The 24,839-nt window shown below is 42.3% G+C and overlaps 1 protein-coding gene across 10 annotated transcripts in view; it reads left to right on the top strand.

The window, feature by feature from the left end:
* FAM13C (family with sequence similarity 13 member C) overlaps positions 1-24,839 on the top strand; it is a 95,798-nt gene that overhangs the window by 35,322 nt on the left and 35,637 nt on the right. For 8 of the 10 annotated variants that reach the window (XM_061635062.1, XM_061635067.1, XM_061635065.1 and 5 more), the window contains exons 5-6: positions 2,995-3,058; positions 16,201-16,354. In XM_061635062.1, coding sequence (XP_061491046.1) covers positions 2,995-3,058; positions 16,201-16,354 — 218 coding nt within the window. The remainder of the gene's footprint in view (positions 1-2,994; positions 3,059-16,200; positions 16,355-24,839) is intronic. The other 2 variants (XM_061635066.1, XM_061635068.1) reach the window with 1 other exon arrangement.

Below are 24,839 nucleotides of genomic sequence, written 5' to 3'. Positions count from 1 at the left end.
TGCCACAATCCTCTCAATCGTCTTCCTTAAAAGGGAGGAATTTGCAACTGAGCAGTAGTTGTCAAAAACCAATGGGCCCATGGTGGGCTTTGTCAGGAGCAGTCAGATCACTGCCTCTTTCAGGGCATCTGGGACTCCTCCTGCAAAGAAGCGTTGTGTTTTATGTGGCGTCATGTCTAGCTGGGCCCTTATAAAAAAAGGAAAAGCTAGGAGTGAAGATAGATGTTACATTCCTAATAGTACCACAGTGGGTTCTCCACCTGGGTACAGCTTGTGTTTGTTGTTATATGCCTTCAAATCGATTATGACTTATGGTGACCCTATGAATCAGCGACCTCCAATACCATCTGTTATATACCACCCTGTTCAGATCTTATAAGTTCAAGTCTGTGGCTTCCTTTATGGAACCAATCGATCTCTTGTTTGGCCTTCTTCTTTTTCTACTCTTGCTTTATTTCTATCTCCTAAGCCCCATTTCCCTACAATTCCTAGTTGTTCTCTGCTCCCTACTTTTGCATTCCAGTCTCCCATGATTATCAGCACATCTTGTTTTTCTATGTGATCAGTTTCTTCCTATACTTCTGTGTAAAATCTCTCCAATTCCTCTTCTTCTGCATTTGCCATTGGTGCATAGACTTGGATGATGGTTATGTTAATAAGTTTGCTGTTAAATCTTATTGATATCACTCGCTCAGACCTTGTGTTACAGCTCCTAATTGCTTTTGCTACATCACTTCTCACTATTAAAGCAACCCCGTTTCTTCTTAATTTCTCATTTCCTGCATAAAATACTTTGTAGTTGCCTGATTGAAAATGTTCCATTCCCGTCCATTTTAATCCATGTTGATATGTTCCATTTCTTGCTTGACAATTTCTAACTTTCTCTGGTTCATGCTTCTCACATTCCATGTTCCTATTGTGCACATCGTACAACTCCGGACTCTCCTTTTGCATCTGTGCACTTCAGCCTCTGGGCTTCCTTTCGGCTTTGACGCTGCTGCGTCATTAGTCACAGCGCTACTCGTACTTGTCCTTGGTTCTTCCCCAGTAACTTGATGAGTGCCATCTTCCAGCACTATCTCATGTTGCATTTTGGATACTCTGTTCATAGGGTTTTTATGGTAAGAGTATTCAGAGGTGGTTTACCATTGCGTTCCTCTGAGTCTGAATGCATCTTAGTCTTGGTCTAGACTCCTGACGGCATTGCTCTCAGCTTCTTCGACACTCTCAAACCCCCTCACCTTGTTAAGGTACGCATCCTAGAGGGGGCCAGCTTGTGTAGATACTGTATATATTTAGATATATACAAATCAAAGCTGAATCAGCTGTCAGTCTTTCTTCAGGTGGGCTGTCTTTTAAAATATTTTAAAGTGGCACCTACAGTTACCCCCCCCCCCCGTCGTTTCCCCAACATGCTAGAATCTTGCAGAATCTTTTTTTTTCATGGCTTGCACTAAGGTATTAAAATGTATGTTTTCACAGCAGTGAAGCACATCCAAACCTCTCTGCCATACTTAAAATGTTATAAAGTACAGCTGAATGGATCAAAGATGATCAGGGCAACCAAGTAATAATATGTTTGCGTAGGCTAGGTTCCTCCCCTCTCATACCCACTCTTGGAATTAAAATGAGAGTACAAGCAATTATTCTGGCTCTTTGAATAATAATGGAATAATAAGGAAGCCCCACCTCAACCTCACTCTTGCGTTGTTTCTGCAAGTTTCTAGCTAGTTGGGGAAAACTAGGTGTGATGGGGGCCCTACAACCTTCTGTTCCATTCAGTGGGATCAAGATCTGTTCCATTTGCTGACGGAGATCAGTTGAGTATGATTTGCAGTGCAGACAACAAGGGTCAAGAGATCTCAAAGTGGATCTGATACAGATCTGACCTACCACTTTTAGTTAGGGCAGACATGCACTGCTTCAATTTCCAGTTTTTAAAATTTATTAAAATCACATGTGCATGGGTGTATGGGTGCATGGGAAGTATTTGTGTTTCTACCTCAGTCTGGGAAAATAGCTCTCCATGAAGCAGACTTCATTCTTGTGTGTCATTATGGATTAGGCCCTCTCAATGCATGCTTCTTTTTCCTTATAATTTTATATAAGCCCTTAAAAGGATTCTGCCACATTTCTACCTGGCTTCTTCATTCTGTTCCTGCCATAGTCCAGTCTCATTAAAACATGTACTTACTGGAGGATATAAACTTAACGAGCCTCTGACAGTGCAGTTACTATGTGACATCCCCATGTCGACTCCCTTTAGACGTCTAAATGGTTGATTCAGCTGTTAATAATTGTGGCCATTACTGTTATTAATCCATTAATCTGTAATGTAAGAGCTGGTATAGCACAGTGGGGAGGAGAGCCGGGCTGGGAGTCCAGAGTCTGTGAGTTCAAATCTCCCCTTGTGTCTCCTGGGTGTCAAGGGCCAGCTAAAGATCATCTCCACAGCGAGTGGCTCAGGGATTACATGCCCTGCCACCTGTGCAGCCGTGGGCAAGCTGCATACTTCCAAGGAGCCCAGTTGCCCCCCAGCTGGCAGTTGCAGACAAGGAAGGAGCTGGCTTGTTCAGCTGTGGCAAGCTGAGCAGGCCCTAGCCAGCTGGGGAGGACTAGCCTCAGAGGGAGGCAATGGTAAACCCCCTCTGAATACCGCTTACCATGAAAACCCTATTGATAGGGTTGCCATAAGTCGGGATCGACTTGAAGGCTGTCCATTTCCATTTTCAGTCTGTAATGTAAATGCATTATAGGGGTTTGAATAATACAATTAGTTCTCCTCCAAAATGCATTCCTATCCCATACCACCCTGAGTGAGCCCCATTCCACCTGATCTGTGATTTTAGTGATGCAAAACGCTGAAATGAATTCACTTTTAAAAAATCCAGCGCAGTGAGATCTCACCCCCAAAACAACTGTGTGTGGCTAGCTGAAATGTATAACTGGTGGAAAGTAGAATGATTCCCCACTGCCCCAATTTTCATTTTTCAGGGCAGATCAGAGTGCATTCATTTCACCAAAAGATGCTACTGAACATTTCCAGAACTTCAGTGAGGTAAGTCTATCAGCAACCTTAAAGTCTGGTATAGGATGCTGTTGCCATCTTTATTTAAGCAAGTCAGAGAGGCGAAGGGCTGGTTTGCACATGTGTGTTTCCCTTCATCAAGTGATGGCCTGCATGCATGGATACTTGGTCAATGATGGGAATGACCTCTGCTGGAGACCCTGGATAGCTAGATGGACAAACAGCCTCACCTCGTGTAAGACAACTGTCTCACATACATGTAAGAGGAGGATGTTCTAGTCATGGGGCATCACCATGGAGAACGTTCTATCCCCTGTCACCAAATAGCAAGCTTCCACCAGTGATGGAATGTGGGGAAGAGCCTCCTCCAACTATCTCAAGACATGAGCAGGTTGGTATAGGAAGAGGGGCTCCTTTAGGTAGTTGGGTCCCAGATAGAACCTTCATAGCAGTTCATGCACAGACTGTTTCAGTGAAATCAGTCCACACTTTCATTGTGAGTCAAGTAATAAGAATGCAAGGGATGCACAGGCATGAGCCACTCTAATTTATTAAATTCATTTGCTTCAAAGCACTTATTGTCGTGTATGTGTATAGGTCCTGCATAAGGTGGAAATTCCCATTCTACATCATGGAGAAAAGCTCTGAATGCATATGTACTCTGTAGAGAATGGAGGCAGTCATTGACAGCATTGACAACAGTGGGAGGGAACACCTTTGCTCTTCCATTACTTGGTTGCTCTCACGCTGTCTGCTTTAAGTGCACATGGCAAAAATTAATTCTGGGATGGCCTCATTTTGTGAAATTATACATCATACAAAGAATACATTATGTATTGCCATACCACCTACCTTGTGACATGCATGCAAATAAATTTGCTGTTGCAACTTGCTTGCAGTTCTGGTTTAGTTCTGTTCTGAAAATAGAAATGCCTTTGAAAATCAGAACCACTTGTAAGGTTAGAACATTTTAAAGGGTTGTACAAGAAAAACCCCACAAGGTAGACAAGAGTCTTTGTTAAGTTGACAGGAGGACGTGAAGATGTTATGTACTGATAACAGGACAGCGTGGAAGAACAAATGAGGTGAAACTATAACAAAAGAGAATCAAGATTTGTGCCTAGCAAATTAATAGGATCAAAATGTGTCACTGAAGAGTAAAACAGAGAAACATATGTAGTGAGAAGCTTGCCTACTTGATCAGACAATGAGCAACATTAGGCCAAATGGAGATAATGGAGTGAATATATTCAGTGAAGATCATGTCACTGTTGTCCTGGGCAAGACTATTAAAATTTCTTAATCAACTCGCACAACGAAGGAGGTGACTAAAGGGCATATTTGCACCAAGGGCTTGGTAGACACCAGATTCAACATTGCGGGAAACACATGTAATAAAATAGATGAGATCTGGCATGATGGAACTATGCTTTAGATTTACCCTGCCTGTAATGCAGTTGTAGTGCTGGACCAGTCTCAACTTAAGCAGCTCTTCTTAAACGTCTTTTTCACAGACCGCTTAAAAAAAAGTGGGGTTTTTTTGCTCTACATATTAAAGCACATACATAAACTCATGTTTTAAAACCATGGCCTTGCCTTTCTAGGATGGGTGAATGGTATGAATGAAGAAAAAAAAACACTACAGGACTAGCTTCATTGTAAAAACCAAACCAGTACAGTATTATGAAAATGATGGGCCCTGGGCCACACAACTGAAAAGGGCTCCCTTAACTGGTAAATTTTTAAAAGGAAAAATTAACAAAACACACCAGCACTATATTATGAAAATCACTGGCCCCAGGCGAGGGCCTTCATGACTGTTTAATAATCTGGACCTGGTGGAAATGGCCTTGGTTTTCATCATCATTAGAAAAAAAATAAATCAAGTGCAGGGCCAAGTATAAGTATTTTCAGCTGTTCCCAACCTTTCTGTGGACCACCTGAATGGAGCTCTGCGGACCATAGTTTGCTAATATCTGGGCTAAGGTGTTTGGGGCATGTAGAGTGCAATGACAACTGTGGGGTGAGCATCCCTTCACTTCTACCCTCAAAAGCCTTTGCTCTAAAATTAAGGGGTTTCTGTGGCATGACAATATCCCCCCCAAACTCTGTGCTTGAGGAGAAAATCAAAATTATGCACCATGGTAACCTAAATTCCGTGCCAAGAAAACCTTTACAGTTCTGCATCTTGTATAAACCATGTAGCATTCTATGCTAGCTGATATTTCTCAGCACCAAATAAAGATGTATCTCATTTTACAAGAAATCAGCAAATGCAAATCAAATTTCAGTTATAGCCCTACAGATTGTGTAAGCCAAATTCATACATCTTCTACATTTCTTTCTGGTGGTAAGGAAATTCATAGGCATTCCACTTTTATGAATGCGAGAGTTCAGATCTGTATAAGGGATTGGTTACAGTCTAGAATACAAACAGAAGCATAGAATACAAAATTAAGTTAATGAAACACTTCTTTAAAAATAGCATGAAGAGATCACACACACTTTTGCTTGTTCTATATACATTCTGCATGAGGGCATTGTGGGGAGCACGTTGAGCTATCCGAGAGCACCGAAAACCAACCTGTAAAAGCTAGAAGTCTTGTTCAGTCCCCTTATTTAGTATCTGAGGTTTTGCCAGGCAGTGCCCACCCACTTTCAAGCAATCTCGTATGCAGTCTTAAGGGCTAGAACTTGCAATTACTTTAAAACTAATGAAGGCTGCAATTCTTACAGAATTTTTTCTGTACCCAGTAACAGTTTCTGTACTTGTGTGCTCAAATGGCAGGACACATCCTGCCTTGACAATGATGCTTCTACACATGGTTCTGCATTCACAATATTGTTTTGTAAGAACAAATGGAACAAGGAATTTTAGGTATAGAGAGAGATCACAATTATGCCTTTGAAAAGGGTGCAGTCACTGCCACAGTAATGCAAAGACAGTTCTGTTTGAGAACCAGATTCTGATATGCATTAAACAAATTATTTCCCATTAAGAGCCCTCAGTTGCAATTAAATATACCGTGAAGCCCTTTTCTGCATTGGCCATTCTTTATTTGGGTGAGCCATTCTGTTTGGGCTGTTGTTTACTGGGATCAGTAATTAAAGTCTAGAAATGTTATAGTCTAAATAAGCTGACTGCTAGACAGAAGAAGCATGTGGAGTGGCTCAGACAGGAGACAATGTGTAGCCCGTTAAGCCATTGACGGTAATCCAGGTTTTGTAGACAAAAGTGCACAAATAATTCAGATGAGTTGCTTCATGTGATCTTACCAGGGAAGCTTGAGCAAGAACGTGGGGCACAGGTGGTAAATTTAGAAGTGTAGGAGCACCCTCATAGCCACACCCCCAAAGAGCATCCAACAGTCAAGGAATAATAAACTGGCCTCGTTTTCTGATGTCCTGTTTGCTAATCCGTCACAAACAAAAGTAACAATTGAAAGTCTTGCTATCATCTCAGTCACTTGCTAGAGCAAGGAGAATCTCTCAGTTACCCTCAACACTCTGGCAGATGATATCATTGCTTCTGGTCTGGAAAAAGGAAGGCCTGGACCTGTGCTCCACTGCATTCCCCCTCCTCTATGCCACTGATGTATGGTTTGGTGATTCATGTACAACAGGCCATTGCGTGCCTTAGAAACTGTGGTAGTTTCAAAATGGAACATACGGGACTCTGGCAAGGGGGTTGGATAGCTAACTAAGGCTGCAATCCTAACCATGTCTGCTTAGAAGTAAGTCCTAACTGAATTCAATGGGGCTTACTCCCTAGTAAATGGAGTTAGGATTGCAGCCTAAATTGTATATATGCTTGGAGAGCTCTGCACGTTTCTTATGGGCTTGATGAGTTGTCTTAAAACTTAGAATAATAACATATATGCATATTCAAGTCAGTTCCTAAGATGAGGAGGGACCAGTTAGACTATTACTAATCTCTGCATTTTTGTGTGTGTCCTTTCATGTCTTTTATTTTCCATTTTTGCATTAATCTATTACTTTTTTAAATAAAGAGGTAAGCTCAGATTTGCATTTTAGACATGTATTTAAATACATATTTCTCTATGTATTTCCAAATGTATTTTTTCCCCAAAATACACATCTTAAAAATGCTTTGAGTCAAGAATTGTGCTAGAACATTCAGGAAGTGGGAAAGCCAGTGGATAACAATGTTCCAATCTGTGCATTAGCCTGAGAGATGTGGATCAGGTCAGTTTGTATCAGAATTTACAAAGACTGAATTCCTCAAGCATTCCTGTCTCAAGGTTCCATCAGACACTAAAATGCTCTAGCACACGAGTGGGGAATCCGTGGCTCTCACCTTGTTGCTGGACTACAGTTCCCATCATCCCTGACCATTGTCCCTCAGCTGGGGCTGATGTGAATTAAGAGTCCAACATCATCTGGAGGGCCACAGCCTGACCAAAAGACACAACCAGACTTGCTCTATGCAGACAAAAGAGTGGGGCTATGTAGATAGACATCCATTCAATTTTTAAGGCACCTGTTAAGTTCTGTGTAACAAAATAAGGTGGTTCAATGTGAACAGATGCAGGGCACCTTCCAGAGTTCCTTGCAATATACACAGGTTCTTTATCGCCCATCGACATGATGGACATTTCTCTAGTAAAAAAGACAAAGTGGCTATGGCTGTCATGCCATGCCTGAATAAAGGAATTTCTGCATAGCTGGTTCAGTAGTGGCCTGGAACAAACAAAACACTAAGCTCTTATGCTTTATCACTGCTAGTTTGTTCCACACACAAAATAAATGGCTGACTGAAAATTGCAGCATTTTTCTGTCCCTTCTTTTTCCATCTTAAAAGATGTTGACAGTTTTCCTTGTTTATCACATTCAGAAACCATAGCAATATCTTGCCAGGATAAATAGAGGTAGGCAACGATGTGTTCTCTTTGATCTCTCTCTCTCTCCCCCCCCCCCGCCTGACACTTAAATAGACTCTGAGTCTGCCCTCCCTTCTTTTGAATTGTCACTTTCTTTGAAAGGATGCTGACGATTTTAATAAAGCCTACTGCTTAATAAAGCCTAGTGACCAGTGTTAGAAAGGGCTTTTTCATTGTTACATATTTCAATGTACACTAGCTTTATTAGAAACATTTTATTAAACTTAATGGTAAAGGGTTTCTGAAGTCCTTCAAAAGCTCTGCTAAGCATATATATATAAAGAGGCAATATGGGGACAGTTTGAACTGGGAGGGGAGCAACTTTATTATCATTCTCACCATTTTATTAATTATTTATTATTTGATGTAGATCACCATCAGTGCACAAGGTGCTTTGCAAAGACAGGTTCTATCCCAAGGGGTTTCCAACAACAACAACAAAAAGAGGAATGGGTTAGACAGAGACTGGGTAAACTGGGAAAGAACATGTGCTTGTTTCATTTACTTGCACTGGGGCTTAACTGCAGTAAGGTACAGGGATTATGAGGATGATCCAAAGGCTTCCTGGAGAAGTTGAGTTCTGAGGAGGACTAAAGGAAATAAGGGAGCTGGTAACATGGAGGCATTCTGGGAGGCAGTTCCAGACATCAGGGGTAGCAAGGGGAAAAGGACGGAGTCATTTCAGGGAGCAGGAGACGTTTGGACAGCTGAAGGTGGTAGAACTGGATGAATGAAGATCACAGGAAGGGATGTGCCATAGCTAGGGACAGGAGAGAAATTCGGTTCATTTTGCATTGAAAGGTGAATTTACTTAATTCATACTTTCCAAAACAATAAGAGGACCAAAACACAGCCCCCAGTGCTGTACTCTTTCCTTGTGGGGAGTTGCTCCAGTTCCTTCATAATGTTGGTTGCCCTGTTTTGAACCTTTTCCAGCTATACAGTAATCTTTTTGAGTTGTGACAAGAACTACCCAAAATATTCCAAGTGTGGTCACATCATTGATTTGTATAATGACATTATTATATTGGCAATTTTTATTTTAAACCCCTTTCCTAATGATCATATCATGGAATTTGCCTTTTTCACAGCTGTCGTGCACGAGGCCAACATCTTCATCAAGCTATCTACTGCGACCCCAAGGCCTCATACTGAAAAGCACTTAGAATTAAGTCCGGAGTCACCACCCCTGTTCTAGGGTGCAGACATTTAGGGTATCTAGAAATTTTACCTCTTTGCTATGGGAAGTGATGAGGTTACCAGGGACAAGGTATATAGGGAGAATAGTAGAGGGCCAAGTACAGAGCCTTGAGGGACCCCAACAGTGAGAGGGAAAGTAGAGGAAGAGCTGCTATGGTTTGCCTACTTATGGGTCTAGGAAAAGTGCAAGGCTAGGGCTTGGCTAGGCCCCAGTCCTGGTGGGTAATGGTAGGTGGAGCCTTTGCTCATCCAGGCATGGACACTAGTGGTATCTAGTGTTCGTAGGGGATTCTCCTGCTGAATATTGGGGAGACAGGAAGGACAACTGTGCATTCATATTAATGAATGGTGTTGCCATCTTCCAGAAGGCCGCCCTGTTTTTTTAAGGGCTGCAGTCTTAAGCACACATATTGGTTTGGGAATAAATTCCACTGAATGCTGTGGGCACTTGCTTCTGAACAAACATGCACAGGGCTGTATGAGTCACAAAGGAGGCAGAATTTTGCCATGCATGAAGGGGAAAGTCACACCTGATAAACTTTTTGCCTTCTGCACAACTCCTTAAAAATATTTCTCCTCCAGGTCTGCAGCTGTCAACTTTACTGGTAAGTCTGGGCCGAAGGAGGAACGATGAGTCTTGCCAGAGGCTGCTGGTGATGGATTGCTAATGGCTAAAGGCTATATTGAACCTTCAGGTTGAGAGGCACCATGCCTCTGAATATCAGTTTCTGGGGAGCAATAGCAGAAGAGTGCTATTGTGCTGATGTCAGGCTTGATGGCTTCCCAGAGGCGTCTGGTTCGCCCCTGTGGGGAATGGCATACCGAACTGGATAGGCCTTATTTTTTATGTAATGCTTTTGAGCCTCAGGCATATAAAATAAATGTGTACATTAGAACGGGCTTATTTTCAAAGAGTTTCCTTCAGAACAGCTTTCCTCCACCTTTAATATGTCCATCCCCTTAAAAAAAAAAGGTCGAAAACAAGAGATTTCCAACTTGACTATTCGTAATGATTTCTGTTAGCTCCTTGGGTCAAGTTATTATCATCTTTAAAAAAAGATAATATATTTATTGTTTTTATTTTCAAAGCTCAGCAATGATTGGACATCTGCTGTCCTCAAACTTTCACCAGATGGGAAAAATATATTTAAAGCTGATAATTTTTTTTAAAAAGGTATTTTACAGTATCAGCATTGCTAAAAACCACCACCCCGTTTTTAACACACTGATCTGCTTGAGTGGTTTTGTGCCATAGTTTGTAATGAGCATTAACTGTTAATTATGGAACAAATATATACGGGAGGAATTATTCTAAATTAAGGAGTTTATTTTCCTCTTAATGGAGGAGTTAATTGCTTCTGTCTGGGCAGCCAATGAGGGCACTATTTCAGACACATTCCTGCTCATTCTCTTGATAGTAACCAGAGTAGTGGCTTGCAAACTGTATTCTGGGGAGGTCTATGGTTTCAAAAAAGCTGATTGAGCAGTCCCAATGAGGATATCAGTAATAGCAGAGAAATGCCCTATAAAGACTGTTCAGTCAGTCCTTATTTGGGCATCCTCCCTCATATCAGTACAGTAATGCAGGGGTGGGTGGAGACCAGGGCTGTGCTTGCTGGCTACGCACCTTCTCATTCAGTAACGCTCAGTCATCCTTAGAAATGTACACATTCGAAAATACAGTGCTCCAACCAGCAAATGTTCACATAAATGCAAATGCATAGCTGGCCTGTGAAGAAACCAGCTTCCACCTGCACCATATGCCAGCTAAACATGCTACAAATTGAGGTTGCTGCTTCTTTAAGGTGGTGCTTGCAAAAGGAGGGGAAAGTAACTCAGCAAATGCATGTATCTGATTGGCTCAGATTGAAATGCATGCCTCTGAGCATTGGGGAAACTCTTTGTAGTCCTGCCCTAATGCTGTGGAACTTCTAATGCATTTTGGAGGGACTCTCTGATTGGTTAGAGCTTATTCTATGGGACATAAAACCAAAACGGAGGTCCTAGAGGTGCTAAGGGGACCCCTGCCCTTCCTAAGCCACTCCTACTAGAATTTATTATTGTTGTTACCCCTGGAGACAGGTGGGAACATAGCAGTGGTTGTGATTGGCTGTGCTATCCAAAGATGATTGGCCAGAACAAGAGATGGACAGAAACAAGTCCAGAGTGTCTGTAAATGTGAAGTGACAAAATGGAAATGGACTGCCCTCAAATCGATTCTGACTTATGGCGACCCTACGAATAGGGTTTTCATGGTAAGCGGTATTCAGAGGGGGTTTACCATTGCCTTCCTCTGAGGCTGAGAGGCAGTGACTGGCCCAAGGTCACCCAGTGAGCTTAATGGCTATGTGGGGATTTAAATCCTCGTCTCCTAGGTCATAGTCCAACACCTTAACCCAGCCTTTCCCAACCAGTGTGCCTCCAGATGTTGTTGGACCACAAGTCCCATCAGCCTCAGCCAGCATTGCCAATGGTCAGGAAAGATGGGGATTGTGGTCCAACAACATCTGGAGGCACACTGGTTGGGAAAGGCTGCCTTAACCACTACACCACACTGGCTCTCTAAATGTGAGGTACTGTATTGTATATGGATATAAGGAACAGAATATAGGTCATGTATTGAATATGAATGTAAGGAGCAGAGAAGGGACTGGGCTATAACTATGGGGCTTTAGGGTGGGCAGTGCCCCACTTGCCCTTAGTGAGGGGCCTCCAATGTTTATTAGGTTATTCACATGCAAATGCTGAAATTTCATGAGGACTTTTTAAAAAACTGGCTAATTGCTGCAGAAATGTGGAGACTGAATATAAGACTGGAAAAATGAGAGAGAACTGAAATTGACCAATTCTTCCATCCATAGTGAAGGCAGAATAAGAATGAAAACCACTGAGTCAGAGGAATAAATCATTGCCCTGATATCCATTCATGCCCTCTAGCCTTTCCCCATAGCTTTCTGTGGGCCAGGAGAGAGATTTCACAGTCTTCACAGCTCAGTAGCTTGCACAACAAATCACCCTTTTTTAAAACCCTCCTGGTTAAAAATAGTTTTGGGGCCCACATGAGTAAGTTATGATAGGAGACACCTGGAGGTGAGGTGGCTGATTGTAGGTGCCCTTGAAGGAGAGGTGGAGTAAAAGACAGACAAATCTGTCTTATGGGACACAGTCTACTATGTTCTTCTGTGTAAGCCTAGTTGAAATGAACTGGAGCTATGCGATGGCTGGGTGCTAGAAGTGTGGGTGCCATTTGGATTTTCTGTCTGATGCCCCAACATGTTGTGGGCTGGCCTGGGAGATGCTCCCATGGATGGCGTCTTAATAAGCATTTCCTTCCTCTTGATGGAAGGCTATGGAGAAAGCCCAGATGTATATGATAGCGATTTCTTGCAGTTAAAGCTCAAGGCTGTGGCTGCTAGGTACCAGAAGCAAAAAGAGATGGTGAACCTCCGCAAACAGGTGCTAAGGAACAATGTATTAAGTTGCCCAAAGGGATGAAGGAGGAATTTGTCTGGAGGTGGTATGTTTTTGAATACCAGTTGCTGGAAACCGCAAGAGGGGAGATTGCTGTTGCGCTCAGGTCCTGCTTGTGGGCTTCCCATAGGCATCTGGGTGGCCGCTATGAGAACAGGATGCTGGACTAGATAGCCCATTGACCTTATCAAGCAGGCTCTTCTTAGATTTGATTCACATTAAATTCACCTTTAAAGTTGAATCCATATTCATTTGCAATATGTAAACTGAAACATAGCCATTCTTTGAAATTTGCACTTTTCTGAATTTTGCAATGCCGTTTTCCAGCCAAGTAATGTGTACATAAATGCATATATGAAGGTAAAGCGGGCTTCAAATGCATATAAGTGAAAATAACAAACACATTATATTGGGGAAAATTGATTTGCAAAAATTTATATATTAGGCAAAATTGGATACAAAAACGTTATATTAGGAGAAATTTGGATGATAAATTTGCATAAGGACTTAAAAAAATCGAACTGGTGTGGAAATGTAGAGAACTGAATTTAAGATTAGAATAAAGAGAAACTGAAATGGACAGATTTGCCCATCCCTAGTTGCCAGGGCATTCTGATACATGTTCATCAGAGGTGATGCCGGCAGAGAAATCCTTCCAAATAATTTAGGTTAATGCAACATGTTAAGATGATTCCAAAATGCTTAGGTTAACCCATTGAAAGCTGGTCTTTTCTCCATAGAAAAACATAGGCTGTGTACAAACCATAGATCAAAAGCCCATTATTTTCCCCAAAGAATTCTGGATACTGTCATTTACCCTTCGCGGACCTACAATTCCCAGCATCCTTAACAGACTATAGTTCCCAGGATTCTTTGGGGAAATAATGTGCTTTAAATGTATGGTGTGGGTACGCAGCCTTAGTGTTTGTCTCTTGACCACTAGCTATTAGTGCTGCCCTCTTCTCTTTTGCTGTTGGATACTGTCCCACCAAGCACGCCACAGCACAGATTCTCCATTCCCTGCAGCAGTAGCAGCGATTGATGGATAGGACCTATGAGGAAGGAAGGAAGGAAGGCGCTCTCTTTCAAATGCGAAACCAACTTGGCTTGTCGGTCTAGAGAACTGTGTGCCTGCTACTGTTCAACGAGAACCATGGTCTTGTCACCTCTCATTTGGACTACTGCAATGTGCTGTAAGTGAGGCTACTTCTGAAGCTAGTTTTGTGATATGCAGTTAGAGCATAACAACAGCTAGAATTTAACTGGGGACGCAGGTTGGGAAAAATCTCCAGTTTCAAAAGAGCTTCATGCGTCTGCCAATCCATTTCCAAGGCCAGTTCAACATGCTGGTAATTGCCTATACAACCCTAAACACTTTGGAACCCATGTACTTTAAGAACAAATCTTCTCCAGCTGCCCATATGTTGAAATGATCTGCCAATCCCCCTTTCTGGGTGTTGTTATCTGGAGCTAGTTAGGTGGTGACTGGGAAGAAGGCATCCAATTAATGGAACTCTCCATGCATACTTGCCTGGTGCCTATGTTAATATTATTTATATTCCAGATGAAGTTTTTTTCTTCATCCAAACATTTTAGGTTATTCTGTCTGTTTACTCTCTGCTGATTTTGCTGTGTTTTATATTTTGTTGCTGGATTGTTAATTAGTTAATCTTACTGTGTTGTACATTGCCCTGGAATTGCGATGTAGAAATTCTTGAAAGCAAATGAATTAAGTCATTTTAACTTCCTGTGAGCTGAAAGCCCCCTGTATCTCTAGATGAGGGAAGTTGTAATGATGGATGTTTTGGTCTTGCCTTCTTTCAGTCTGCCTCTGCTAGATGGGTGACTGGGCCAGAGCTTGGAAAAGTTACTGTTTTGAACTACAACTCCCATCAGCCCAATCAAGTGGCCATGCTGGCTCGGGCTGATGGGAGTTGTAGTTCAAAAAAAGTAACTTTTCCAAGCTCTGGACTGGGCCATGTCTTCTGCATAGATTGTGATTTGAATTACCCAGTCACTTCTGATGCAGAGAATGGGCACAAATTCTTTGCCTGCAGTGGAGGATGCACACCCAGAACACTAGTTCATGCAGAAACCCTGAGAGTAGGTATTTATCACTTAGTCTTGCAACACTCTAAAAGTTAAATATTTTTTTTGGGGGGGGGAGAATGTATGAAGCGTGTCTCCTAACTTATTCAGAAAATAGTTAGCAGGTATCAGAAGTCTGGGAAACATTGGCTGAGGGTATATTTGCATAGAACATAAGAAGTCCTAGGTTCAAATGTAGAAAGAACTAGATTGAGGTGCCCCATCCCAAAGAGCTGTGACGTTTTTATTTATTCCTTGCATCTATATCCCATCTTTTTAGTAAGGAGCATAAGGTGGCATACGTGGTTCTCCCCCTCTTTGTTCAATCCCCACAACAACCCTGTGAGGTAGGTTAGGTTGAGAGGCAATGACTGGCCCAAGGGCACCCAGTGAGCTTCATAGCTGAGTGGGGATTTGAACCCTGGGCTCCCAGGTCCTAGTCCAGCACTCTAACCACTACATCAAACCGACTCTCTGACTTGCTTGTCTGTAGTGTGAAATCAAAGGTGAGCTATATAAATGTGAGGAGGTCCCACATGTTTGGAGCAATGCTAGTTTATGCCAGGCCTTAGCAACAGCAGGCTCCCCCAGAGATTGCCTTTATTGTTTTGTCATGGATTGTGATGTGCACAGATTGTGAGAAGCTCCTTTGCATTCTGTCCAGCTTTAGGGGGAAGGAAGACATTGTACCATGCAGGGCATGCACGTGGACTCATCTCTCTCTCCTTCCTGCCCTCGGTCAGTGAATTATTAGGGCTTTGGGAATGCTTGCATCACAGCAAGATGCTTGTTTCAGATTGTGCAGCTGGAATATTGCACTTTGTATTCAAGACTGAAAATGAGAAATGGATCGAGCATGAAACAGTAGCTGGAGGAGCTGCTAAGAGATAAGCAGCCTTGCCCTCTGATTTGTTTGCAGTGAATGACAAAGATCTGTTAATTGTGCCCTGCTGCTGGGTGGGAAATGAAAAGGGAGCCTGGACAAGAACCCACAGCAACCAGCAAAAATGAAATAGCTCCTTATCCAAGCCAGCCCCTCCCACCTTGCAAAGGAAGCTTGAACATTTAACTGTTTATTTTCTGTAGTGTATTGTGCAATATGCTACAGAGGGATTTTATTCACCCCTTTTTTATGAATGGTAAACAGGTAGGGGCGTAATGTCATCAACTCCTGCGACCAGCACAACCTGTGAAATCCTTACATAGTGTTTCTTGCTCCAAGAGCAAAGCCGCCAGCTTTTTAGATTGGCTTTCTAGAACATTTTTTTTTGTTTTTGCTGATGAAATTATATTTCCCTTGTGTGATAAATAATTCAGATCAGTTAAATAAATGGAGAACGTGAAGGTACATAAGGAGTACGGCAGGCCTGAGTAGTTAATGCACTTTTTCCTGAGCTGTGTGCAAGAGCACCCTTTTTGGCAGATGCTGCAAATGGCCTCAAATAATTGAAGATTTGATCCTTTCCATTTTCTCACTCTTCGTCTAGCCCAATGTTTTGTTTTTGCCTGCAGAATTCTTTGCTGAAGCTGCAGGCCCTTGAAACTGACCACTGCTCTGCATTTCTGCCAAACCAGGAAGAAACGCCTCATCTGCTAGCTTCAAAAGACCCAGTCACTTCATCAGTCCCAACCAGCAGTGTGCAAGTTGATGGGGAAAGTTACGGAGGTAAGAAGGTCTTTGTTAATGGCATCTCCTTGTTTCCAATTGTAGAGGGAACTTGGTGGCTTAAAGCTTGACCTGATAAATTGGCAGAGGGATGACGCATAATTTGGGGGCACAAGAGTTGTGAATGTGAGAAGCCGCCCTAAGTGCCCTATTATAGGGTAGAAGGGCGGGATAGAAATATTTTAAATTAAATAAATAAATAAATAAATAAATAAAGAAGAACAACGAAGAAAAGTTAAAAGCCTTTTTTGTTGTGGTTTGAGATTCATATAAGTATCGATTACTATGGGGAAGAAAAGTTCCTTTAAAATGCCCAGTTCCTTCATTTTCACATAGTTATTTTTGTAGGTTTCCAGCCTTTTTGCTTCTGGTTATTTTTTGCTGTTAGAAGTGTGCTGACAGTTTCTGTTTCCCCACCCCCAACACACACACACTCTCTCTCTCACACACAAACACACTCTTTTGCCAGGCCTTTGTTGATTCCTTCATTGTTGATTGCAAGTTGATTGTCTCAGCAGAGTAAGTGAAAGTCTTAAAAGCCACATGCTAATTTTCATCACTAATGACGGTCTTGCTCTTCAAACATACTATTTTTTTGTACATCCCTCTCTTGCTCATTCCTTCCCTCTCTGCTCTCAATAGAAATCTGAATAGAATAAATAGATTTTAAATTCAGAGCTTGTAATCCCCCAGATAGCATGAGCTGGACTCCTGGGTTCAGACAGAAGGCAAATCACTGTGCATGAAAAACTGGCCATAGTTAGCAAGACTAGTAGCAAGCAGATGAATTATAGGCCAGTTTAAAATCTGTAGACCACGTGTGGTCTCCATTAAGGCAAATGGGTCAGTATTACATGGCTTAATCCCAAGGTAATTGTTATAGATAAATAAAGTGACTATAGCAGCTTATTTCAAAAGCTTTTTATTTTTGGTCATGTCGCAAAGGCTAACCTATCTTTTTTTCTAAGAATCTCTCAAATTAACTTGGCAATTCTGCTTTTTAAGATGCATTTCACATCTTTAAAAGCCAGTGGTAGAAAAACTCCATTAAACTGCTCTTAATAGCTAGAGAGACCCTCATTAGATGTGCCCCAATTAACGCAAAGAACGGAAAATAGATTCAGTTGTTTCAGTCAGCATTCCACTTTAACCCTGAGGTTTAGGGTGTGTGTGTCTGAATTCAAGATGTATAACATAGACCAAAACCACTCTGCTTTTAAAATTGCTGAGTAAATCAAATTGGGGTGAAATAAGGTAAGAAAAGAAGAAGCTGCCCCCTCTGATATGGCAAAGTTCAGTGCATACACCAGGGATAACCAATGTTGTGCCCTCCAAATGTTTTTGGACTGCAGCTCTCATAATCCTTAACTATTGACCATGCCGATGGGAGTTGTAGTCCAACAACATCTGGAGGGCACTACATTGCTTACCCATGACACACATACCTTCAAAAGCAGCAAATACACATCTCCCATGTTTGGGGGCCTGAATTAACTCTCTCATGGCCATGAGGATTGCTCATACAATATGTCGCGTAATCACTGTCACAGGGCTAGTACATTCGTAAATTATTTCTAGATTCAGCTGGAAGTCATCTCCTACCCATCAACCAGCAACTTCTTGTACTTTCCAATTCAAGAACCATGGACTTTGCTTGTCCATCAGCTAAGAGGCACAGATCCAACTGGAAAAGTTTTAGATTGAAGTTCAGGATATATAAAATTAAGAAAATAATCTAAATCTTGATCTTTATAATGGGAGCATAACATAATGGGAATTTGTGACCATTTCCTGAGGGAACATACTTCATTCTAAGCATTTGGGCTGGGCCATTACGCAATTAAAAGCAACAACAGTTCTCCACACCATAAGAAAAAACTAAGGCTTGGGCACAGTGTTCACCATAAGATTGGAAGAATCTTCTCCTCCCTTTGCCCTATCCTGATTAGCCTTGCCTTAATAAAGGACTACACAACTTGCGAACCTTCATGCCCATCAGCTACCAGCCATGAATAGCGGTCCACCAGAGACTAAGAAAGCTTCCTGGTTTTACTTCTAGCCTGGGCCTGCAAAAACAGGAGGGCTGCCAAACACCTGGCAGGCTTTTGGACATGGGGCACGGTCTGTGCAGACCTGGTTTAACCATACGTGTTCTGATGACGAGCCTGTGTGAAGAAGCAGTTTTGTGGCTGGTGAATATGATAGGCCTCCTTAAAAGATCACTTGTGTTGTCTGTCTCCATATGGCAATTCCTTGTGCCCACCACACACAGCAGTTTGAAATGGCCTCTGTGTATCAGGTATATCATGTACATCAGCTCATTGCAACTATTCCATAGTCACAGAACTCTTCCTGGATCTTTCAGCCAAAGGTCTAGCTGAAAGTCCACTTCACACTTGAGTGCAGGGATGGCTAACCTTTAGCCCTCCAGATATTGCTAGACTACAAATCATCCCTGACCACTGGCCCCTGGGACAACATCTGGAGGGCCAGAGGTTAGCCACCCCAGCTCTGGTGAAACAACCAGATGTGCCAGTTAATCAGGGGTAAACTATCAATGCTTCCTTCCAAGCAAGGCAGAAACAGGAGGGCTGTCACATTCTGGCCTGGTTGGTGAGCTGGTGGAGCCTAGAAGCTGAGCAGGCCTATTCAAGTTCCTACTTGAAAATGCGTGTAAGCAGAGCCCAGTCATGAAATCCAGCACATAGTCCAGCAAGGTTGTGCAGAGAAATGAGCTTTTGTATGTGAATCCTCTTCTGGATCCAGCCCTTTACCTGGAAAAAAGCCCCTAGTGGGAAAGAAATTGCACAGCCACTTACACTTGAGGCACTGAATGTGGCTCTTTGCTGAACAGGGTGTACATTAGGGATGGGGTTTGCTGCATGGTGCCAATCCGCATGCAGTTCGATAGTCCATTGTTCTGTTACTGGTCCGTCCCTTTTTTGTCTCCGCTTTCTCTGGCGCTTGTCAATTTGATCTGCTATGCGCATTTTTGGGTGATTAGATCCGCAGGTGTTTTTTTTTTCAGGGTTGCAAAAATTACGTAATTGTTTTCATAGATACTTATGTAAATGACAGCATTCCATGTAGTCTTTTGGTGTAGTTTTGGAGAAAAACATTGCTTAATTTTTAGGTCACTTACATGAATGAATGATCATATCACAGTGTTCCACATGGGTTTTTGATGGTGGGAAAAACATTGCGTAATTCTTAGGTAGCTGCTGTGTACTCTGTCAGTGTCAGTCACACAGTCACACACACACACACACACACACACACACACACACACACATTTAGCACATAGAGAGTGAGAGCGAGAGAGAGATAGCCCTTGGTTAGCTCAGGACGCAAGAGATTCAGAATGCTCTGAGATATCTTGTTTGAAAAACATGACATTACAGAATGATTTGACAATTAACATTGAAGACATATATAGCAAAAAAATAATAATGAAATATTTTTCGTAATATATAACGGACAAATGGAAATCCTGTGGTTGACAGATCTTAATTACAAAAAAAATACATAAAATGGGGAGGATTTTTTTTAAAAAATCTTGCCAATTGCAGTTACAGCCGCAAAATCCGTGCCAATTACAGCCACGGCCTGCTGCAAGAGATCGGTGCCATTCCGAAGGGATAGTGAACTAGTGAATTCAGTCAGGATCTGGTACCAGGTTCGATTTTGTCAGATATTCTCCTCTATCCCTAGTGTACACATGTACTGAAGAACAGATGTGTACATAAGCACAATACTATCAGCTCTCTCTCTCTCTCTGTGTGTGTGGGGGGGGGGGCTGATTCCAAGTACCCTTTTTTTCTTTTCCTTAAAGAATGGTCAACACTGAGCATCTGTTTGGTAGAGAGAGCACCACATATAGCATTGGTCTCTGGATCTAGGCTTCCGTGAGTATGTTGCTGTTGTATTCTGTAACTTAAATATCATGGCCCTGTTATTTCCAATATGTAGTGTACACAGTGCTCCTACAGTTCTTAACTCATTTCATGTGTATAGTTGTGTAAAAAAAAATACAGAAGCACCCTTTCCCAGGAAAATACATACACATCCCAAATGTAAAAATGCAGGTTCTCTATCCCCACCACTCCCCCCCCTGGCATTTAAAGACAAGCTGGAATGTTAATAAAAATAGACTGTCTTTATTTAAAAGAGAACTTCACCATGCTTTGTAATTTAAAGATGAAATCCATCTTGGGTGAATTGTGTCCGTGGTGATTGATCCATGAGAATAAATTATAGAAGTTGTCAGTCAATACAGTTTAGGGGAAGAAAACTAGGTCAGATTCAATTCTCCTGATGCCTGCCAGACTGTATATATCCATTAGTACTTTTTCTTTAAAGATATTTATTGGAAGCTCACCACCTCATATATCTATATATGTAATTATATTGTTTTGATTGTTTTGTTGTTTGCCACCATGGCCTCCTTTGGGAGAAAGGATGGAATAAAAATCTAATAAATAATAATAAAATAGTAATAAATACATGTGTTGAATAGGTTTCTAACTATTCCAAGCTATTTCCAACTAGACATATTTGTAAGTGTCACGGTTGCTGTGAATGCTTCTCCGCAGCCACACAGCAGCAGCTAAAGTATTTCATGGCAAGCAGAGCAGGCAGGTGGTGCGGGTGGCCAAAGCGAATAAACTGCAGCATGAACGTTTCAGCTGTCCACCGGCAGCTGGCAAGGGGGATAGGAGGCGAGGCCAGGCCTCCCCACAGGACAACTTCACTGCAGCGTGAACCCTCACCTTGGTGGCAGCAGCAACATCAGGCAAGGGGTGCAGGAGGCGAGGGGACGAGCGAGGGAGCAAGCAAGGAAGGAGAGTGAGGCAGCCCGGGCAGGCCACAGAGGAACAGTCAGGACAGCCCAGGGTAGCTCCTCATCATCCAACCTGCTCTGCTATTGCTGCCCGCTCATCTCACCGACAACCTCAGCGGCAGAAGGCAAGGAGGAGAGACGTGGTGGGAGAGCTCAACGGGGCTCCTGCTGGGAGGAAGGGTGGGATATAAATCAAATAATAATAATAAATAACAATAATAACGGTTGCTGAGGTGCTGCCCTGGCCACTCCCCAATGTTCCTGTGTTGCTTGCCTCAGCCGGCCGCCTCTCCTCGCAGGAGACGCTCTAAAGGGGAGGAGAGAAGGACGCTTGGCGACCTGTTGGGGGAGGAGAGGCCATGGTGGAAAAGTAGCCTAAGTACCATCGCAGCCCCACCAGTGAGTCACAGGAGCTGGGTGCACAACCTGGACCAACTTGCCCTGTCACAGCTGCTCAGCTTGGTAGAGGAAGGCCGGTGTGACCGGCTTGAGGGGAATGAAGAGAGGCAGGATGTCAGGATTCACTGGTACATAATGTTTTAAGAGTGCAGCCAAATAATCATTTCAAGAAGTAAAAACAGATTTATTCAGTTTTGCCTTATTGCTGCTAGTAAGTTTGATTAATGTCAGCTGAGGTACCAATCAAGAGCTCAAGGTGATCCAGTGCATACTCTGAGGTCTTGCATATCCAGGGCTTCCTCAGTCACAGAGGCATAGGAAGCTGCTTTATATCAAGTCAGTCCATTGTGTACTGACTGGCAACAGCTCTCCATGGTGCTAGGCAGCTTGGCTGGAGATGCCAGGGATTGAACATGGGACCTTCTGAATGCAGAGCATCTGTTTCAGGAAAACCGGTAGAAAGTTACTGATAAATTAACCCAGCATATGGAAGAACAAGTCTTGCTGAAGCAGAACCAGTATGGCTTCTGCAAGGGAAAGTCCTCACTAACCTATTAGAATTCTTTGAGTGTGTCAACAAACATATAGACAGATGGGAACCAGTGGACACAGTATATGTAGACTTTCAAAAAGTTTTTGGTAAGGTACCTCACCAAAGCTTAGTGGTCATGGAATAAAAGGTGAGACCCTCTTGTGGATCAGGAACTGGCTAGAAAACAGACAGCAGCGAGTAGGAATAAAAGGACAGTTCTCCCAATGGAGGAATGTAGAAAGTGAAGTCCCCCAAGGATTGGTATTGGGACCTGTGCCTTTTAACTTGTTCATAAATGACGTAGAGTTAAGGGTGAGCAGTGAGGTGGCCAGGTGATGATGATAATAAATTGTTTAGGTTTGTTGAAATAAAAAGGGATTGTGAAGAGCTCCAAAAGGATCTCTCCAAACTGAGTGAGTGGGTGGTAAAATGGCAAATGAAATTCAGTGCCAACAAGTATGTTGTTGTTATGTGCCTTAGAGTCGGTTATGACTTTATAGCGATCCTATGAATCAGTGACCTCCAAAAGCATCTGTCATGAGCAACTCTGTTCAGATCTTGTAAGTTCAGGTCTGTGGCTTCCTTTATGGAATCAACCCATCTCTTGTTTGGTCTTCCTCTTTTTCTACTCTCTTCTGTTTTTCCCAGCATTATTGTCTTTTCTAGTGAATCATGTCTTCTCTTTATCCAAAGTATGATAACCTCAGTTTCATCATTTTGGCTTCTAGTGACAGTTCTAGTTTAATTTGTTCTAACACCCAATTATTTGTCTTTTTTGCAGTCCATGGTATGTGCAAAGCTCTCCTCCAACACCACATTTCAAATGAGTTAATTTTTCTCTTACCCGCTTTTTTCACTGTCCAACTTTCATATCCATACATAGAGATCGGGAGTGTCAACAAGTATAAAGTTATGCATATTGGAGCACAAAATCTTAATTTCACATATAAGCTCATGGGGTCTGAAAGGTGGTGACCTACCAGGAATGAGACCTTGCGGTCGTAGTGGATAGCTTGATGAAGATGTTGACCCTGTGTGTGGCAGATGTGAAAAAGGCAAATTCAGTGCTAGAGATCATTAGGAAAGGTATTGAAAATCAAACTGTCGATATCATAATGCCATTGTATCTATGGTGTAGCCGGATTTGCAATGCTGTGTACAGTTCTGGCCACCTCACCTCGAAAAGAATATTGTAGAGTTGGAAAAGGTTCAGAAAAGGGCAACCAGAATGATCAAGGGGATATAGTGACTCTCTTATGAGGAAAGATTGCAGCATTTGAGGCTTTTTAGTTTAGAGAAAAGGCAAGTCAGAGGCGACATGATATAAGTTATAAAATTATGCATGGCATGGAGAAAGTGGAGAGAGAAAAGTTTTTCTCCCTCCCTCATAACATTAGAACTCATGAATATTCAATGAAGCTGAATGTTGGAAGATTCAGGACAGACAGAAGAAAGTACTTCTTCATGCAGCGCATAATTAACTCCCAGAGGAGGCAGTGATGGCCACCAACTTGGATTGCTTTAAAAGAGGATTAGACTAATTCATGGAGGGAAAGGCTACCAATGGCTACTAGCCATGCTGGCTGTGTTCTGCCACCAAAGTCAGAGGCAATATGCTTCTGAACACCAGTTGCTGGAAACCACAAGTGGGGAAATGCCACCCTGGGCTCCTACTGGGAAAAAGGGTGGGATATAAATCTAATAAATAAAAAAATAAATAAAAAGTGCTCTTGCTCTCAGGTCCTGCTTGTGGGATGCCCATGGGTTGGCCACTGTGAGAACCGGATGCTGGGCTAGATGGGCCACTGGCCTGATCAAGTAGGCTTTTATGTTCTTCTGGCTCTACCACTGAGCGGTTGCTCTTCCTCAGTCACTTCAGCTGAACAGCAGCTTTGCTTGTGCGTTGTTCTGCTTGCACACAGCTGGACCTTCAACAACGTGGTTCCTGTTACCAGTGTGGCAATGCAGAAATGGCTCTCTCATGCTGCCATGTATCGATCCTGAGATAAAGGCTGCAAGCCTGTATACACTTACCAGGGAGCAAGAGCCACTGAACTTAGTGGGGCTTACTTTTAAATAGATATGCATAGGGTTGTATTTTAAGGTTCCCTCTTGACACACATACCATAACACACCTTTAGTGTGGCGGCACCTACCCTGTGGAATTCCCTCCCTTTGAATATTAGGCAGGCGCCATCTCTGCTATCTTTTCGGTGCCTTTTGAAGACTTTTCTTTTTCAACAAGCCTTTTAAGTTGAGACCTATCCCAGTCTGTGTCTGTGTCAGAATTGTTTAATATGTTTTTAATAATGTTTTTAACCCTTTTTAAAAAGTTTTTAAAATGTTTTTAACGCTGTTTTCTCTTAATGTATTTTAAGATTTGTTTTTATGATGTTTTAAAGTGTTTTTAGTGCCTTGTTTGCCGCCCTGGGCTCCTGCTGGGAGGAAGGGCGGGATACAAATTAAATAAATAATAATAATAATAACAAACACAAAATTCACAGATAGGGGTAAAGATCTTCAATAACAGTGGAGCATTTGTAATATTTTGCCTGTATTTCACCTTGAACTATGTGAGGAAAGACAGCGTATAAATATGTTAAATAAATAAATAGAACTGTTTTATATGCTCTTAAGGCCTAGAAGCTTGTTTTCTTTCCTTTAGGATGTAAGCAGAGAAGGTTAGGATGATGAATTCTGTGCCCGATACTTTT

Source organism: Rhineura floridana, chromosome 7 (assembly GCF_030035675.1).
Source record: "Rhineura floridana isolate rRhiFlo1 chromosome 7, rRhiFlo1.hap2, whole genome shotgun sequence".
Lineage (NCBI taxonomy): Eukaryota > Metazoa > Chordata > Lepidosauria > Squamata > Rhineuridae > Rhineura > Rhineura floridana.
The sequence above is the reverse complement of the archived record's forward strand: the minus strand, read 5'-3'. Positions and strand labels throughout refer to the sequence as shown.